The 20,904-nt window shown below is 30.2% G+C and overlaps 2 protein-coding genes across 8 annotated transcripts in view; both read right to left on the bottom strand.

The window, feature by feature from the left end:
• LOC142327273 (uncharacterized) overlaps positions 1 to 20,904 on the bottom strand; it is a 164,918-nt gene that overhangs the window by 123,124 nt on the left and 20,890 nt on the right. The window lies entirely within an intron of this gene.
• The window catches only part of LOC142327275 (uncharacterized), a 66,897-nt gene continuing 46,008 nt past the window's right edge, over positions 16 to 20,904 (bottom strand). For 4 of the 7 annotated variants that reach the window (XM_075370166.1, XM_075370167.1, XM_075370168.1 and 1 more), the window contains 4 exons: positions 19,917 to 20,183; positions 16,708 to 16,800; positions 14,072 to 14,135; positions 8,908 to 9,186 (listed from right to left, as the gene is read on the bottom strand). In XM_075370166.1, the coding sequence (XP_075226281.1) occupies positions 8,945 to 9,186; positions 14,072 to 14,135; positions 16,708 to 16,800; positions 19,917 to 20,120 (603 nt within the window). In that variant the 5' untranslated portion in view covers positions 20,121 to 20,183 and the 3' untranslated portion in view covers positions 8,908 to 8,944. The other 3 variants (XM_075370172.1, XM_075370173.1, XM_075370171.1) reach the window with 3 other exon arrangements.

The following is a 20,904-nucleotide window of genomic DNA, read 5'->3' as shown; positions in this document are numbered from 1 at the left end:
TAGATAGATAAATAAAAAAGAAAAGTTACCTCATTCTATGACAGGAACCAGAAATGACTTACCTGAAATTAGAAAAAATACAATAATTAACAAATTAAAGAAAAATTATAATTCTATAATAATGAAGTAATCAAAATTTATCATTAGAAACTATTTTATGATTATTAATTTTAATTATTCCTTCCGTCGCTCGCTTTATTTCTACATAATGTCCCTTCCTATAATTTTCACCTTACCAGTTATGGTTATACACCTTTGTTCCTAGGTACAACACCTATTTTCTCTAATTTTTATTGAAGGAATTCAAATTGGTTATACAAATTTTTTTATGGTTATACCAATATTTATTTATATTTTTAATATTATTTATTTATTTGAAATTACTTACTTCTTACAAAGAGACTCACTGCGTATTATATCACGATGTAATAAATACTTTCAATTTTTGTGAAGCTCAGTGATAAATTCCGTTCTAGAAAATTATTCCGTGAGAATTTAAATGGTTTTCCGTGTTAAAAAAAAATTAAAAACGAAATATTGAAGAGAAACAATACTCTCGAATGATTCATATTTTATCATTCCTCATATTGATTTCATTAGTTTTTATTTGATACGTTAAGTAGTTTAAGAAATCGTTTAAACACAGTTTTTAGCACATGAACGTTTTATTGTATTCCTAATGTAACTATTTACTTTGAATTCAAAAATCGAATCATACTGCGTTTTCATAAATTTTTGTGATATATACTTATATGACAAGTAAGTGTAACTTCTGTAAGTGTATTTGAATTTGACGTTTATTGAAAAACGACGAAATTTGACTCCACTAGTTAAAAAATGTTATGAACAACTATATTTTGGCTGTAAAGTTGGAGATAATGATGAGAACTGGATCTCGCCTATCTGCTGCTCGACCTGAGTGGGAAGGTCTACTCCTACGGAAAGGAATTTTGACGTATAGATGGTATAGCGTGAACCCAATTGTTTGATTTTTATTTCAGTTTTATTAATATAAAAGGAATAATAGTAATTTCTAACATACATTACAGCAACTCTATTTGTCTATAAGGTCATTGCCTTACGGTAACGGCTTACTTGTCCCGTTTCCTCCAACATAACAACTTCAGAAGATGAATCGGAATATGAGGTAGGTAGCCAATGAACTTCGAAATGAGGTGCAAGATGAACCTACTTTTGAAGTAGTATCCTATTCCCGTGAACATTATCTGATAACCCAGGTGAATTAAACGACCTTGTTTTGAATTTGAACTTGTTGAAGAAACAAGCCGAGCTTTTGACATCTAGGCTGAAAAGGAGTATTCTCCATACTATCCTTAAAATATGCTTATTTGGTAATCGTAAACCAAATACGCCTAAATCGGGTTAGGATATTTAAAAAAAAGATTAGTAATTTAGCTGTTTTTAGGACTATAATTTTCTTTTGTGCTTCTCATAGTGACGTGAAGTCGAGTTAGAAGTTAGACAGAAGTGGTATTTTTCTTTATTTTATTGATGAAAAATTCAATAGTGAAATGACATTGCATAAGTTAACTGTCAAGTAATTGGGAACTAAAAAAAAAAATCAACTTTTTTTTTTACCACGAAGCAGGTTATTAACCTTAAATTTTATCAGAAAACATATAGCTTACCGTGTATTATAAATATTGTAATAAGATCAGTATAGCGGACCTGACTAACGGATTCCTGCCAGTTAAGAAGAAGTAGTAGAAAATATAATAATGGGAGGAATCCAGAAAGGGGCTATAAGAAACCCTTTTAGTGCAGATAACAGTTCCGATTAAACAATCATCGTCTTTTGTAATACTGCCCACAGAGACATACCTAAACAAATATTGCTCCGTGAGAAGAGTTACCGGACCCAGGTTAGGAATGCATGGGAATGAAAGGGCTCGGTCGATCGTTCTTACGCTCAACTGGGATCTGGTCCGGCAGGTAAGGAAGATAGGAATATAAATACTACGGGGAAGACCATTTAAAAATCTGTTCCGCGAGGAAAGTCTGCGATGTGAGTCTGCGAGATAAGGTCTGCTATGTGAGTTTTGCGAATCAGTCCGCGAGACGTCAGTCAGCAGCAAGAGTATTCAGCGAGGGGGTAGTGAAGGAGCGAATTTCGAGTACAGGTTCGATGCAACTAAGGTGACGCCACGAGTTACTTCAGTACACGAAAACAAGAAGTGGGTCGGTCAGTTACTGTAAAACTACGAGTGAAAGAGATAATGTACTAAATTTCGTTTATAAACTGTAGGGTAGTTTTATTTGTGAACAGAAAAGGTATTTGCAGTTAAAGAACTTTATAATTGTCTTATCTATTGCACTATTGTTAATACAAGTGGTTAAAAGTGTTAACACTAGTGGTCATGCTAAGTCTTTTGTTAATGGGACTGAAATCTGGTTTTCGTTATTTATTTACCTATGAATAAATTCTAACAATTGCTTTAAATTCTGTTTTGTATATAATCACTGTTTATTATTATTATTGAGATTTATGATTATTTGATTTTATTGACATTTAATATTATTAATGTTTACGGTTGCCATTATTGTCATCATTCTAATTATTATTGTGGGATGTTTCTTTTATTGTCTGTTATTATTGTTATACTGATTATTATTGTGGTTGTGATTACTATACTTTTTTTTATTATTTGTTTTATGATTGTCGTACTATTATTATTACTATTGTGATTATTATTGATTTGTCTGGTTTTACTTATGTTTTTAAACCAATAAGTTGTAATTATATAAATATTCTCAATTATCAATCTCTCAATATCCTGATCGAGCCCCCAACACGCGACTATATGTAAAAACAATCAGGTTAAAACTAATCATATAAACGGATTTTATGGATTTTATTATATATATATATATATATATATATATATATATAATTCGTTTACATGGAATATTAATACATATGAATATTAACTTAAAAAAATAATTTATTTAAGTTTATTTTCCTCTTGATTGGATGAAATTAAATATAATAACAAGGCATATTTTACTTAAACGTATTATCTTAACTAATCTCTTGCGTTAACCAATCAACTATATAAACTTATAAATTAAATTCACTACGTTTCACTTAGAATTCTCTAAGCTTCCTCAGGTGACAATTGACATTCATTTACACATCATACAGAATTCTCTTACATATTAAGTATGTAAGAGACAAGCACATTGTTTGTACATGTTGTTGTGTACATTGTTTATAATGACATCGATTGTAGTGACATGTCGATTACTATGACTTATTTCTCCTACTGCAATGCAACATTTTATCGTTTAAAATGACGTACAGATGTGACTGATGAGTCACATCTAAAAACGTAAAGAAAATACATTTATTTCGGACTTTTACCAAATAGTTTTGGTAATTATTGACATTTACCATAGACTGTTGATAAAAGTTGACAATTCTGTAATGAAATCACTCAAAAGTATGAATTGAAAAACGCTCTTCCCAATTTCGGAATTTCAGTGCACTGCGGGTGAAAAATGAAACATGGTGTTTTGTAAAAGGAAAGACGAATTTTACGATAATCAGAAAACTGGAAGGCTATATTTTAAAAAACAGAATTTTTAGTTATATTTTTTAGGTTTTCTATATCTTTGCTGAAGTTTTAGAATGGTTTGAACGAACAAAATGACTGTATTTAATGAAAAACGTTCAGTTGGGATTCAAAACTTTTTTCCCACAGCAAAAATTGAAAATAAATTAGGTTAAAAAACAATCCGGGTGTTAGACCCAGACTGTGTATTTAAGAGTTAATTGATTATTGTCACGTTTGAAAATTATTCATAACAAAAAATGTAATGAACTATATTTTGGCTTTAAAGCTGGGGATAAAGATAAGAAATGGGCCCCGCCCATCTGCTGTTCGACCTGTTAAAGGTCTACTGACTGTGGTAGGAGTAATCGGAAGATGAGTTTTGCCGTATCGATAGTATGGCGTGAACCCATTTGTCAGACTGTTATTTCTGTATTGCTAAGACAAAAAGAGTACATAATTATACAGTTCTCGAATTTTTCTATAAAGTCAGTCTCCAAAGTAAGGATTTACCTGTACCGCATCCTCCATCATTTACCTGTAAATCTTATCTGATAACTCAGCTGAATTAAACGGCTTTGAGATTTTAAGTTGTTGAAGAACAAGCGGAGCTTTTGAGATCTAGGCTGAAAAGAAGAAATATTCTCCATACTTATACTAAAGTGTGTTTATTTGGTAATTATCAGGAAGAGTTTCAAAGTTTATATTCTGAAAGAATTAGTTTACGGTACTGTAACAATATTTATTCTGTCATGAATGTACGTAATCATGACCATAACTCTACATTCGCTCCATATAAAATGAGGTTTTTCAAAAAACTTTGTTAAGGCAACGGATAAATATTCTTACATTTTTTTTTAAAGTTTATCTACGTTTAAAAAAAATAAAAACGGAGTGTGATGAACAAAGTCTAATTACGTATTTGAATTCAGCTTAAAAAATTTTGTAGGGTAACATGAACATATATATATGATATTAACGTGAAAAATTATTTATTTTATTTTTTATTCTTTTAAGCAAATATTTATTACGATTATTCGATTTCCAATAGTCGGCTTTTTTTAAGTAACGCTCTATTGTTTTATTTAAATTATTGTGAAGGAAATATTAACAAACTTTATAAAAAATAAATTATTTACCATTATTCTGTTTGCATATTAAAATTTATTTCAAAGCTACTTTAATAACAAAAGAGTTTAAAGCTAAGTATAGTATTTTATATTACAAAATACAATACCTAAGTGTACTGATTAAGGATAATTATGTTTTAAATATTATTTTTTATTGTTTTAACACCAAAAATGTCATAGTTTTTCTTAGACAACGTTCGTACAAAGGATAACATTACTTCAGTGACGAACTATAAGAAAAAACAGTAGAGATAATATTATTAATGTTTCTTCGTAAATACATTTTTAAATTAACTTTTTATGTGTTTATTTAAAACAATTTTCCATTGCGATTACTGTTACAATGATATATGTTCCGTTCCTAGTTTGAGCCAGCTATTGCTGCTCTCTAGTATCTATTAGCGCTAGCCTGCAATCCAGTTCATACATTCATTCGAGTTAAGAATCCCGTCTGGCGCGGTTATGTATTTCGTCGTCTTATGTAACTTATATTATTTAATATTTTTACGAATTAAATTCAGTTACCTAGAAGAACATTGTCTCATTCTTTCATCAATAATTAATGCAGTCCATCCTAGCTCTAAAGACTTAACAATATAATTTATTATTATTCGTAGCAGAGTGATAGCGTTTCAATTTTAAGTTTGAAAGACCTTGGGTTCGAATCTCTATCATATGCAACAAACTTTTGATACCGTACTCTTACACACATTTTTCAAAATTTATCTCTCAAAACGGTGATCGATCGGTTCGCTGGTGAATTAAGCATACAAATATTTGTTATTTATTTATAACAGCATATAAAATTGTCAAGAGTATATTAATGTATATGCGGGTAAAATTAATAAGTGAGTTTTACTGTTTCAGTTTTCCATATTATTAAAACGGAAAATAGATGATATATTTGTTTTTTTTTGTCACCACATTGTGATTTGATTAACTATAAATTCTAGCCTGGCGATCTACAGATGTTATTATTTTAAATATACTAAATATATGTCCTCAGTTACCTGTAAGAACACTGAGATGAATCGACATTGTTACACTACATCTCCAAACACCTTCCAGAATATCATACAAATAAAAAAAAATTTGTTCTTTAAACTAATGTTTCAAGATCATTTTGCAGTAATTAGCACATTTGGAAAACCCTCGATGAACTCTGTCTACAGAGTCATCGTAGTTTTAGCAAACCGAGACAGAGTTTGCTAAAACTTGTTGCAAGATTGAACACTTTAAAACTGATTTTCAGCTGTGCAACAACTACAGAATGATAATCACAATGGAGTGTAATCTATATTTTGGGTGCTATATCTTTACTAATGAGATATCTCAATAATTTACTTTTGGTAATAATTCAAAAGGAGATTCTTTTTTTTTACTTCTCAATCATGTTGGTTCAATAAACCGAAGAAACTGAAGTAATTCTGTTAAAAATAAAGTAAGCAATCTGTTTTTGAACCACCGTTTTTCATTTATCGGCAAATTTTCTAGGAATAGCTATTTCAATTAGGAATTTTAGTTTTTATTTAAAAAAGTTTTTAGTTTTTATTTAATGTCTTGTTTTGTTGAGTTGTGTAAGAAAACAATAAATAGTAATGTATGTATGGCGGAATAAAGAATTTTTTTAATAAAAATGTGATTAAATTTTTCTCACCAGAGCGGGAAATATACAGTAATTGTCGAGTGAATTATTAACTGGCACCTTGTATTACTAACAGCAGTGAAAAAAAAGTGTTACAAAAATTCAGTAGCGGCTCGCGTATAGGCACTGTGGAAGTGTAACATTTCCTATTTCCACTTGATATTATCGATAACATTAAAGAGTTATTTTTTCCTTAATTCTTTCTTTATACTTGTACAATATATAATCCTTAAACTTAATATCAGTAGCCATCCCCCACTCTATGAAAAAAGATACTTAAATCTTTGTATGGAACTGTGCGTTTCACAGTTCCAGCGGTGTGGTGTTTGGCTGTTGTGCGCATGCGCACATAGGAAGCTGCATGCGAGGCTGCGAAGGAGAGAGAGGACTGTTGCTCTCGCAGTGCTGACCTTGGCGTGCTGGTGCAAGGTAGATTTTCTTTATTCCACGTGTGTATGGAACTTTCCTTGTTCGTACCCTTTTCTAGTTTATTCGATGGAAGGAATATGAAACTGGTTTTTTCAGTAGTGATCAGAAGATGGCGAAAAGCAAGGGCTCTTTCATTGCCAAATCTGTCCAAAAACACGCTGGAAGGGCGAAAGAGAAGGTAATTAGTAAAAACTAATTATGCATTTTTTTTCTGTGTACATAGAAATCTAAATTAAGCACCACTGGATTATAGTGTTTTTCAGCGGACATGTTATTAAGTTATTATATAATAATACTAAAAATATTATCTGTATTTACATTTTATTATTTATTCGTTTAAATCGAATTTTAGCTACGAGCTGCATTGCAAAAATTATGTTAAAATATTACTCCAACGCACTTCTATCTCCAGCAGTTACTTTAGAATGATTTTGTTGCAAACAGAATTCACTGAAAGCATGTGAAATTCCGACAGCAATGATCCAACCTCAGTGTTTCAACTTACCCAAACCAGAGCGATGTCAAGATTGCAAGAAAAACGATGATTGTAAAACAAGATTCTGTTGTGTAATGTGCAAGAAACCTGTTTGTAATATACAGAGAGAAGACACTGTTATTGTGAAGTGCATGTTGTGCAAAAATGTACCTGAATGAACAGTTAAAAAATCTTATTTGTTATTTTGAGGTCAAGTACTAGTTTACTACAATGATAGCCAAAATGTATACATTTTTAATTTTACAGGTGTTCAATATTTATATCATTCTTGTGAATGATATAAAATTTATTGTACACTTTGCATCTATATTAAGTTTAAATAATTTTAGTAATCTGAAAAACTGTATTTCAATATTAAATAAAGATATTCATTGAAAATTACAGAATCTAAAAATAAATATTACAGTATATCACAAAATTGTACTGAGGTAGTCGAGATATTCCGCTTGGTAAAATAAAGGTGTCGAAAAGCTTGGCAACGGGAAGGTTAATGAAATTTGTTAGTATCGTATCCAGGGTTTAGATCAACAGTATATCTTCACGGATCTAAGGTTTCTAACAGGGTGGATTGTAACATATTCAATGATATACTGTCTTCGTTTGATTTTCAGTGTAATTAAAATAAATAAAAGACAGAACAACATTCAGAAAAACAATACAGGAATTAGAATTTCAGGAGAGGAATAAACTTACTTGCAAAAGAGAGAGAAAATGGACTCAAGAAGACAAAGAACACCACTCTAGAAAAATGAAAGAAGCATGGGCTAAAGAGTTGATTAAGCGTGCCCTCTAAATGGGCTATTCGAAAAGAAAAAAAAAACTTGATACACATGAATCGTGTGAATAGGAATCATATAGTATTCTAGAAGACAATTAACAAAGAAAGCGAACCGTAGGTAGATTCACAACTATGCTAAAAAATAATAAGTATTCATGAATTATCCAAATGAATGAAAAACAAGTAAAAAATAAACACAATTCTATTTTTTGTTTCTCTGCGGATAGGCTTTCGAGGACCACGCAAATCACATTTCATGTAGTTTCTTTCTTTTTCTTTTAGAAGTTCTCTATTAATTTGGACTGTTTATCTCTCCTTTCTTCAGTCCATTCTCCTCTGTTGATTTTTTCTTTTCACCTGCAAGAACCTTTAATTCAAAAATTCTCTTTCTGCGTTCTTTTCGATCTAGACAGTCATTTTCTGTAATGTTGAACATTTTGAACTCTTCTTTAATCTGTTTATCATACCCATCTTGACCTTCATACTTCCAGAGTTTATTGAAAATATGTTTGTTTAACTTTGTTTTATTCGGACCATGTGTCCAAAGAATTTTAGACGTCGTTTTCTTATTGTTACTTCCAGGTCTCCAATTTTATCGTATATCTCTTTATTTGATCTTAGTCTGTGGCCTTCTTTGCTGTTCTTATGTTTTATTAAAACAAATGCTGTTTTATTAAAGAAAAATAAAATTTCATTCAAATAAAATGCTTCGTGCTGCGCTGAACGACTTCTAAAAGATTATTAATCTTTTAAAAGTTATTAAAAAGTATATATAAGTACATTTATATTATTTATTCTTTAAAAATATATCTTCTAATTATGTTTTAGTAAATCTTTAAAGAAAAAGACAGTAAAAATTTGTTAAAATAAATCTATAATCAAACATTAGTCTAATTAACAATTATCACTATCTGAGTTTTGAATATGTAATTCAATAGAATTTTCTAACTCCTTTTCTTGATTAATTTCATTTTCTATACCTGGAAATTTTTTTATCGAATTCAAATCTGTTATTTTTCTGTAAATTTCACAATCAGTTTTAGAACTTAATGTAATTTCATTCTTCTGACGATAGATTGTTATATAAATGTTTGGTTTAATAACTCGAATTTCTTCAAAATCTATCATTTTATAATCTGAAAATTAAGATGGAAAATTATGTAATATTTTATTTATATACTTATATATAAAAATAATAACAATAATTAAGTACATTAATAGATAAATATTAGTATTCTTTACCTAATTTTAGACAAACAAAATTGTATATGTAAAAAATTAATGAAAGTACCAAAATAAAATGATTTTTTTTAACTTCCTTAGAAACTTATGAATAATAGTTTTAAGTGACAAATAAGTAGTATTGAAAAATGTTAAAACAAGTAAATTTAACCAGGATATTAAAGTAAGAATAGAGGGATAAAATTAAAAAGAAGAAAAAATAACTAAATATAACTCTAAAATTAGAATTTGTAATTTTAGATTAACTTCAACATAAAAACATCTAAACCATAAATGGTTTAAATACCTCCAGTTCAGACAATCTTGATACAAATTAATCTAGCTTCGTTTATAGGATAGGTAGAACCTTATACTAAATAAATACCACCTTTAACTAAAGAAATATCCCTGCTCATGAATAAAATTTAAGAAAGGATATAAAAGTTAACATTCTTATGTTTTGATTGAAAAATTTTGCAAAATGATTTCAATAATTAGTAGATTAAAATATCGGTTAAATTTATTATCAAAGTACAATTATATGACTCGGGAAAATGTTTACGTTTTTGTGTTTTATTTTTTACTTTCTGTGTATATTATTGGGGTCTTATTTCGAAAGCGGACACATTTTTAAAATTATTATTATTGTAATAGTAAAATATAAGTCTTACATTCACTGTTGTGAAAGCGAAAACAAGCGCAAAATTTGATCAAACAGGTTACTTTCGATGTTACGTTGGCGTCACATGATTCAGATAAATAGGAAATCCAGTGTAGATCTCGTTGTATTACACTCATTATTCCGTCTTTCTCTGCAGCCCATAAACTCTCTACTGTGATTTTTGGCGCTCCTATCTTGAAAGATAACCGCATAACTAACAGTGCTATATGTAAAATTTTAATCTTGTATAAAAGGTATATCATAGGAACTTCGCCAACAATCAGGAATTATGTTCTTCCCAGGTCTAAAATGCTCTTTTATAACGTTTAGTAACGGTGTCGATCGGTCGGGAATCGCGTATATTAAACATTCCTTTGTTTTTCTGAAAACACTCACCGCTGAGAGTAAACCGTCCCCACACTGTAGTTTCATCTTGAAAGAAATAAATTCGTCTATTTTCAAGTTCACGCTCATTCCCGCCTATTTTTTATTATTAAGTTATGGATTAATGCATCCGTTAAAAAATTGTTCCAATCAATTGGAGCGGCACTACCCATACAAAATTCTTCATTACAGAATTTATAACTGGTATATTCCCATCTCCATGCGTTTAATAAATACTACAACTTCCAATTTCAGTTTTTTGGATTACGCCACGTACTGCTTCTTAAACGAGTAGAATTGGGATAATTCACTTTTGCCCAACACCATTTATCTTCCCTGTCGCTTAACGAAAGAGATATTTTATAACTTAGGATCATATAAAATCTCTTTGGCATATTAAAAACGAACAGCATTTTGTATCTTGCACCTCATGAATGAAGTCAATCAAATTCATATCGCATGAAAATAACGATTATTGACAAGCACAGCGGGCACGATTAAAATAATTGAATGGACAGACTAGTACACAATCAGTGATATAATTATGATAGGACAGGTTAAAATATAACTGCTACGACAGATAAAATAAACAGAAATTTAATGTATATTATTACTTAATCGATAAATGATTTATATAAAGATATTAGTAATTCTGAAAATGAAAATTAAGGAAAGTATCGGCTTTCAAAGTAAGGCCCTATTATTGTTTTTACTAAATTAAAATTTCTTTTAACTACAGTACAACTGCCTCACCACTGCATTTTTTCTATTCAAATATATTTATTGTTGACGTCAAAATTGATGAAGTTAACCACCAGTTATAAGCCTCAAAGTCCAATCTACCTCCTGGGAGTTGAAAGTAAGCGAGTATTACTAAGCAAGATATAATATATAATATTAAGCAAAATATATATATATATATATATATATATTAGGCAATATATAATATTACTAAGCAATGTGGAGAATGGTAAGAAACCGCGCGTTATCTGCCCTTTAAATGTTTCTGTAATAGCCGAGTGTAACGATGCATGCAACAATTCCTGGTGGGTACATATCAGTTGTAAATTTACTATACATCTTTTACCAAATTTTTCGTAATCTGAGGGAAATTTACAAAATGAACACAATGTTCTATCAAAAAATAGAATAATTCTAAAATGTGAGGTTGATATATATATATATATATATATATATATATATATATATATATATATATTAAAAAAAAAACACCTATCGCGGTAAAAGAAAAGAGTGTTACATTACGTTTTTATCTCATGTAAATCGATACATAAGAAAAAAGTAAGTTTGCAGCGTAGACAATTTCGTGGTATATGATTTGGCAAAACCAAATGACAGATGCTGATGGTGCTTCAGTTAGTAGTTTTAGGGTCTCAATTGCAACAACAACGGGAAAAGTATTCTGGAAACTGAATTAAGTCTGCCTCCTAATATTGTAGTCGATTGGAGCAATTATTTAAGAGATATATCTGCAAAAAGAATTTTTTTCAAATATTCTCAGCCTATCGAGGAATATGTAAAGTTGTAGATATCGACAAGACTAAAATTGGGCTTTAAAAATACAACTGGAGAAGCACAAAGTCAGGATACAAGCACAGAAAATGAGATTTTTAGGAAGAACTTCATACAAGGAATGTGCTGCTGAAGGTGGAGTCCGCTATCGAGAACGTGAAATCGCGACACTTTAGGTGGTTGGAATATTTAATAAGAATGGATGAAGATAAATTTCCTAAGCTGGTATGGAAGGCCAGGATTGATGGACGAAGGCCCACAGTAAGACCGAGAAGTTCGTGGACGGATAGATTGCGCACATTGGTTCAGGTAAGAGGTAGAAATTTTAATAAGATAAAAAACAGGCGAATGATAGATGGAAATGGAGAACTACACCGCTCCTCGACACCCACTAAGTAAAAGAGGATTTGTTTAAGTAAGTAACTAAAGAAATACAACGGGGGCCATATAATTGAAGTAACTACTGGCTATTTTGTGCTATCCAGACAGGTATAAAATAAGTGTTTATTGTCCCTGTTCTGACCAGAGGATATGAAACGTTTCTTTCCGTTGTAAGGAAGTACATTCTTCCTGATACTACGAAACAAAGGGATTGCAAGAAGATTTCTTACTGCTGCCATTACGAAAGTTACCACCATCTGATTGTTAACCACTAATACAGCTTCCTGGGTCTGTTCACTGGAGCACACACCCAAAATATAAAACGCAATTGGAGGAAAGTGTCAAGTTAACGTCCCGCGGTACGGTGAAGTAAACGCCATTACTACGGATATTTTGCCGAGTAATTTTTTAAAACAAAGTACAGTGACTGAATAATACGTGTTCATTAATGTTTATATTGAATACTAATTCAGTCGAGCTTACATCTGAAGATTCGATGTTCAATTATTGAGTAAAAAAAAACATGTTTGCGACGTCTAATTTTTAAATAATAATAATAAACTGTGACATTTTCAACGAAATTGGTTAAGTAGTTTTTCAGATATTAGGGCTCATGAGGCACATTTAGGGCACTATTGAACTCTATTTAGGGCACATAAAACGAAGATTGTTTTTAATTTATATAAATGAATGGGGACAATGATAACATATTTCAATAAGAAAAAAATATTGTTACGATGGCAGTTTTCTTCTTTTTTTTTATTTTAGTTAACTTTTTTTAATAACATTTTACATGTCAGTGTAATTACATCTCTAGCTTTGACTGTAGCCACACTTTTTTTTCCTTCAGTAGGTTTTATATATATATATATATATATATATATATATATATTATATATTTATTAGTTAGTTATACCATAGATTTTTCCAATTTTGTAGAAGAAATTAAACAGTCACAAAATAAGTTTTACTTAGCTCAGATGCGATTTATTTAGATTTTTTCTTAGACTGAATTTATCAACTATTATACAAAAAGTATTAATTTCACAGTAATTAGATTTCATGTTTATAAACACAAGTAGTTCTTCAACGTGCCGGTTCCTGGTTCTCATCCTCTAAAGCGTTAGCATTTTTGTAGATTTTACCTTTTCGAATTTAGGTAGTTCTTCATAATTCAAGTTACTAAATTGTCTAAATGAGGTTTATATTCATTAGCTTAAGGTAGCATAATTTATTTTGACATAATACAAGATTTCTTTATCTGTTTTTTTTTTTGTTTATCTACGATTACATTTTCGATTTTTTGTATTATTATTATTCCAAAATATTGTGGAAAAATAACTTTCTAATAGTTTACATTGTTTGTACATTAAATCCTTATTTTGCTGATGTTAACTGTTGTAGCCTGAAAATATACTTTCTAAAGTTTTTGTAATTTCTTTTCATCATTATTTTAGCAATACCTTGTAACTTTTGACAATCGTTATTTCCCTGAACCTTCGTGAATTAGCGATCTCTTTCGTAATTTATTACTTTCTAAACTGAAGGGTTAAGGTTTGAAAATAATTCTAAAATATTGGAAATTTCAGAATTTCTGTACTTTGTAATATTATGAATCTTTTCACTCGATTTTTTACTAAGACATTTAGTATAATGAATACGTGTTATTTCAAATCTGTTAATTGATAGAGAATTTATTTTGTGATATACATCAGCTGATTACATAATTTTTCTGATATAAGTGTGTTAAATCTAATCTTAATATCAATAATTAAAACCATAACGATGTGCATTGGGATGAAATATTAATGGGAAAAAATAATTGTTGGCAACAAACTTACTTATAAATATATTGTCTTTCATTTTAGGATCATCATAAGAAAATCCTGCTTTCAATGTTTTTGCCTGAAAAATAAATAACTCAAGTAAAAAACTAATAATAACGTTATGAAATATTAAAAAATACAATTTAATAAAATGAAAAATTATGTCAAAAGTTATAGCGTTTTTTTTTGATACAAAAAAATAGGGAAGTAAAAATGTTAAAAACATAACAAATGTTATAGATTTCTAGGTTAAATTAGCCACGGCCAAAATAAGAAAAAATGTCCAGAAGAAATTTTAAATAAATTTATTTAGTCCAGAAAATCGTTTAAAGCGACATCAAAGCCAATGAGGGAAGAAACAAGTGAAAAACATTTGTGATTCACCACTAACCCAGCATTTCTCAAGCTGGGGGTCACAGTAATATAAAACGGGGTTGCGAAATTTTCCTACAACTTTATACGTAAACAATAATGAAATCATTTTATGAGAAAAAAATTACTTATTGTAAACACTTTACTTATATCCATATGTGCACATGTAAAGAAGATAATGAGATGGTTGGCTTATTCTTTATTTAACAGTTTCTCCATTCGTGGATCTATTTTAGAAACACACAAAAGCAAATTGTTTTCAAATGATAAAAGACAAAAGACTATCCCCAAATTTAGTTTTTTGCACAACTGTAGACGTAAAACCCTTTTCACAGAGGTAAGACGTGGCAAAAAGGAATAATATTTTCAAGGTTTCTGTGACTAAATTTACATATTCACTTCAACAAGCAAGCCAAAATTTATCTAAATCTTATGATAAAAGAATTCTTTTTTAGAAAGATTAAAGATAATAATAATAATTCTCTAATTAGAGGCAAAAAATTAGATACATAAAATCAATTCATACACAGTTCTTACGCAGAACTGTGTATGAATTTTTTATTTTTTATTCTTTATATATCGAGTCTTAGTGTTTGTTACTAAATCATCTTCTGGATATCTCATTCATTAAATAATAAAAAAAATAAAATTTTAAAAATAAAACTAAAATAAAAGGTTTATTATTTAGGTCATATTAACTGAATATTAATTATTTTATTTTGTTTCCTTTTGAAAAAGTATGAACTCATTCTAATGACTGTTCTCATTCTAAAAAAATAGTTATACGTTAAAAAAGTAACGCACTATAATAAAAAATAAATAAATAAAATAAAAATATTGCTAACAGATACCGCAGATAAAAATAGTCAACATTCTAATTTGCAACATCATAACGAACCACGCTTCCAACTTACCCCGCTCAAATTTTTTCGACCTTAAATTGAGTGTAACTCAACAACGACTCAATCAATTTTCATCAAATTTGTACATGCACAGCCTCAAATAAAGTACTACAACATATTTAAATTTCAATGAAATTGGTTTAGTAGTTTTGACGATTTTTGAGGCACAAAATTTTATACATAGGCTTATAAATATATAAGGAAACCCCAATTTAAGTGAATGGTATTTTCGTATTCCTCATATCTCAAAACGTAAAGAAAATTCATTTTCACCCTCCACTCCCTCCATGTGACCGAAATGATTACCGTACCTTTCTTAAAAAAATTGGTAAAATTAAAGTTTAGTTCCAGAGATCAATTTTTCCACATCTATGTACGAAGTTTTTTTTAAAAAAAATATTTTGTTAAATCTAAACGAAAAAATAAATTACTAACCTGGTTTTTTTACGTTTTATGCCCAATTTTTTTTTTGTCTTCAGTCATTTGACTGGTTTGATGCAGCTCTCCAAGATTCCCTATCTAGTGCTAGTCGTTTCATTTCAATATACCCTCTACATCCTACATCCCTAACAATTTGTTTTACATATTCCTAACGTGGCTGCCTACACAATTTTCCCTTCTACCTGTCCTTCCAATATTAAAGCGACTATTCCAGGATGCCTTAGTATGTGGCCTATAAGTCTGTCTCTTCTTTTAACTATATTTTTCCAAATGCTTCTTTCTTCATCTATTTGCCGCAATACCTCTTCATTTGTCACTTTATCCACCCATCTGATGTTTAACATTCTCCTATAGCACCGCATTTCAAAAGTTTCTAATCTTTTCTTCTCAGATACTCCGATTGTCCAAGTTTCACTTCCATATAAAGTGACACTCCAAACATATACTTTCAAAAATCTTTTCCTGACATTTAAATTAATTTATTAATTAATTATGCCCAAAAACTTGGTTTTTTTTTATGACACTTCACAGACTTTATGCGGTTCACTTTATAAAACGTAATCTTTATTTTAAGGAAATGAATATTGTTAAAAAACAAAAAAAAACATGTAAAACTTGTTATATCGGGAATATATAATTAATATTCATTTAAAAGCAGGTATACACATTTGTTTTAATAATTGGTTTTCAAGTACGTGTTTATACTAAATATCTCTAAATTATATTTCAAAGGAGGTAGAATACGTTCATACGTACATATTAATGTTGAAAACTGAGAAAAATGGTATTAACTTGCACTTTCTCAAAAAGTTATCGGATTGAAAACGTAAATGGTCAAATTTAAAATCGAATTATTAAAAATAACAAAATATAATTTTACTTAATAATACAGAGAAAATACTTTTATATATGTACAATTTAAACTGAAATACTTACAGTCAGGTTTATTAAAGAACAAATTAAATAAGTTCTTAAAGATGACGACTTTGTGTTTATCCATATATGGACTAAAAAGAAATCAGCATCATCCTACAAGTTAATGAAAAAAAAATCATTATCTAATTAATTTGTAATTATTTCTTGTATTACATTTTTTTGAACTTTACAATTTTTTAATGTTTAGTTCTATTTGATGAACAGATGATTTGAACAAATATTTTCATGAGCATCAAAAAAAATAGTCTACACTTTTTATTCTAGTGGCCAGTCAATCAATAAGTTGAAGAGTAGTTTGGTTTTTAGAAAAATCACGGTTATAAGGGAGACCGTTCAGGCCCTCAGATTAATTTTTGAAGATAAGACTATCTTTTAGCCAAAAACGAATAAAGGTATCTAACTGACGTCTGTAGATTTGAAGAAAGCACTTAATAACTATTAAATTCTTTTCTACATTTATAATGGAATAAAATTTGTTAAATTTGAAATTAGGTCGTTTTTTTAAATATTTTTTCCCTTTTACCTAGGCCCACAACGAAATGTCATCATCAGCGCCCTGACACGATATTTATATATTAAACAAATAAATATTAAAAACAACAATTAAAAATTCGCCAAATGTCTAAATAGATGAAAAAAATGAATAATTAAATTTTTGAATCCGGATGAACGGCCTTAAGAAGTAGTAAGACATTCGATAACATCGATACACTGTTACCCAAGTTATTTTGTATGTTAGCCTCTAGTTTAAACTTCCGACGCAATGCCGCGTAACAGAGTAAGTCCACAAGAATGCGGTGTACTATTAGTTGGGAGTCGCAGCGAACACAGACAGGTTGCATTGGTCTGATTAATGAATTTTCCAGGAGTAAGTGTCCTATTCGCAAGCAGCGAATAATATCTGTCGACGGTTAGTCCTGCATGAGAAGCTCCACGGTAACATAATGTTCTTAACTGGACGAATTTTGTTGACGATGGTAGCATTCGATTCACTTTGCCACTCGTCACGGACCAGTCTGTTAAGAAAACAGATAAGATCACCAGAAACAACGCGATTAGTGAAAGGAGGAAGCAAAAAAGGCTTTTTTATCTTACGATAAGAGCACTCATTGCCCGAAGTTCCAATATGGCTGGGGATCCAGCAGAAGCTCACACTTGTGTTACGCTGTGTCATATCAGAAATGGTAGAGTGAATTTCACAAACGGCAGGAGTACATGTTAATCGCCTGCAAGGCACTCATGGAATGTGATCAGACAAGTACATGTCGATATGTTAGGCTAATTATATTTAAGGCCTTATTAACAACATACGGCTCAGCGACAAAATTACTGACGATGCTGGGAAGGCCAAACATGTATATTCTACTGCCAACCATTAAAGCACAACTAAGAAAAGTAAAATGTTTAGAGCCGTCAGTGTAAACTACTGCATCAGTATTATGCAATTTATGATATTATAACATTTTTCTTGCAAGTCTGGATTCATGCATTTGGGAGAAGGCCGTCAAGGTGGTTAATGACACTGAATAACAGTAAGAACCGGAGATAACTGAATATTCAGCGCTAAGAAAGGTGCTAAGCTCTGATGTCTAGCGGAGTAGCAGATATTGGCTGTTCCTGATATCGATTAACGTATGGGTTAGAGAACAACGAATCAAAGATAGGATGATTCAGTTGCACTTTAATGCGAGCGGCATAGGAAGAAAATTATTTGGTTTCGTCTATTCCAAAGAGATGGCTCACCACTGTCCACAGTAGACTTACCATGGGTCTTAAGCGAAACGTACCTGTAACCAGACAGATAAACGAATGATGGACTGTATTGAGCATCTTTAGAGCGCTAGCCTGTGCGGACGAATAAGCTACGGAGCCATGGTCTAAGCGGGAACGGACCAGAGATAGGTAGAAGTGCAACATACTCACTCGATCAGCTACCCAACGAGTATTAGATAGAACTCTCAACACGTCTAGCAGTTTTAGACATTTTACTTTCAGCTCCTTTAAACGTGTTATCTTCGTTAGTCGATGGTCAAACCACAATTTCAAAAATCTAACCAGCGTACACGGTTCAACTGGTTGACCGTGTAAAAACAGTTGAGAGTCAACATGTTTCTTCAAGCGTGAAAAGTAAATGCATTTCGTTTTCTCCAGAAAAACGTGAACCCAGTCGTTTTACACTACGATTCTAAACGGGTTATGTTTGGGAGCGGCCTTCCGACAGTAGTTATAGTTGTACAAGGAACCTAAATTGATAAAATTAGCTACAAATAACGAACACATAACAGGGCACTTCCTTAGGACACTTGTATGATATTCCGTTTTCTAGAATAATTTCGCCAAAATTTCTGGAAATTAATACATGGTATGGACGAATGGAAACCGAATAATTGACCCAAATTATTTTAAAGACGTAGCGAATTTTAAGAAATAATCATAGATCATATCTTCTAAAAACATGAACGTTAATTGTGCAGAATATGGGAAATATAAAATTGAAAATATCTGAATTGAAAATGCGGGAAACATACTAAATATATGTTCAGTGTAGTGCACTCTTCAAGCTCGTGAAACATGAGAGTAGTATTTTTCTGGTAGACGGACTGGAAGAGGATATTCTATATCGTCAACATCACTGTATCTAAATTGTTAATCATCAGTGGTGTAGGATGAAAGAAATTGTATTCAGTCAATGTGTAAACGTAAACCTATAGCAATAGAAGACAGTTAATAAGAAGATTTTGGGCAAAAATGATTTAAAATGAGATTTTGGGATTAATTGTTATGGGTTAAATGTGATTCCGAAAGACTTCGATTTTCTGCGTAGTGAATAGTGAACATTACAAAATTCGATTAAGATATAAAGTCGGTGATCTGTTTACCAGATATACCATTGTTTTGTTAATGGTTATACATATTAACTAATAAATTGAATTTATACAATTTTATCGATTGAGAATGATAAAATTTACGATGTTACATAATCTATTGATTAAATAATATATTTTCTAGATCAGAGAAACCAGATGAAATGGAAAAACCGAAACACAGCTCCAGAAAATTTACAGAAGAGAAAAAATCATGCACTCTCAATAAAAATGAGAAAAAAAAATATTGAAAACAAAACGGAAAGAAAAGGAAAAGAAGTAAGAAAATGCAAAATCTAAAACGATCTGATCGAAAGAATAATAATAAGGTAAAACATACATTACCTGGCGTATCTTTTCGTCAGAGACAATTAAAGTTTCAAAATGTTCAACTGCAGTTGTATAAGAAATAGTTTCTGTACCTTTACCATACGTCTTTGATTTAAAAGTAAGAGTAATTCCAGTTTTTTTACGAATGAACGTCGTTGTACTCAGCGATAAGGTAGTAGTAAGGCAACAAATAAAAATAACTATTGAAAATTTTAACATGTCTCTTAATATTTTGGCGACAACTCCGTATTGTTTTTAATTAAATAGTTTTTATCAAGACATCTAAAAAAAAGAAGATATTTTAAATATCAATCCGTTTAAATATGCATATTTTAATTTATAAGAGTTACCAAATTATAAATGTAATGAACAACCTCTTACTGAATTATAATTTCATACCCAGTTAATTAATTACAATCCAAATTTATGTTTATTAAGTCTTTAATTATAAAGTCCAAATTTACAAGGGATGTAATTATTGTATGGTAGACGAAATTTCTGATATTCACACTTTACGAATAATACATTTTTTATGCATCCTTATCTGATTCAATAAATTTAATAAAACCTAAACTTACCTACATAAACGTAAGTTTAGTTTTGTTTAGCGCATGCCATAAACTGCAGGAATATACTATGTCCGTGGTCACTCAATACCAATAAAATTTGGAGTTTATTTATTGCACGTTAGAAATGGAGAAGCTTTGCCAACAGCTGCTAATAATTAATTACTTTGTAACTCTTATACCGGAAACGGAAGAAATAGATAAATCAAAGATTGGTAAGACTGTTTATCACTCAGGTATTCAAGGACTCGAAAAGAGAGGACTCAGAAAGTGAATACCACTTGGGAATCCAGTTTACCCAAGTTCATAGATATACAGTGAAAAAAGAGGTATATTGTACAGTTATCAGTACTGAGTATTTCATCAGAAATACTCTTGAACATATCAAAAAGAATGGCGTGCAGAACCATATTGATGTACACGATATGTAATTAAAG

This window comes from Lycorma delicatula, chromosome 7 (genome assembly GCF_047948215.1).
Source record: "Lycorma delicatula isolate Av1 chromosome 7, ASM4794821v1, whole genome shotgun sequence".
In the NCBI taxonomy this organism is placed as follows: domain Eukaryota; kingdom Metazoa; phylum Arthropoda; class Insecta; order Hemiptera; family Fulgoridae; genus Lycorma; species Lycorma delicatula.
Note: the sequence above shows the minus strand (reverse complement) of the source record. Positions and strands in the feature narration are given on the sequence as shown.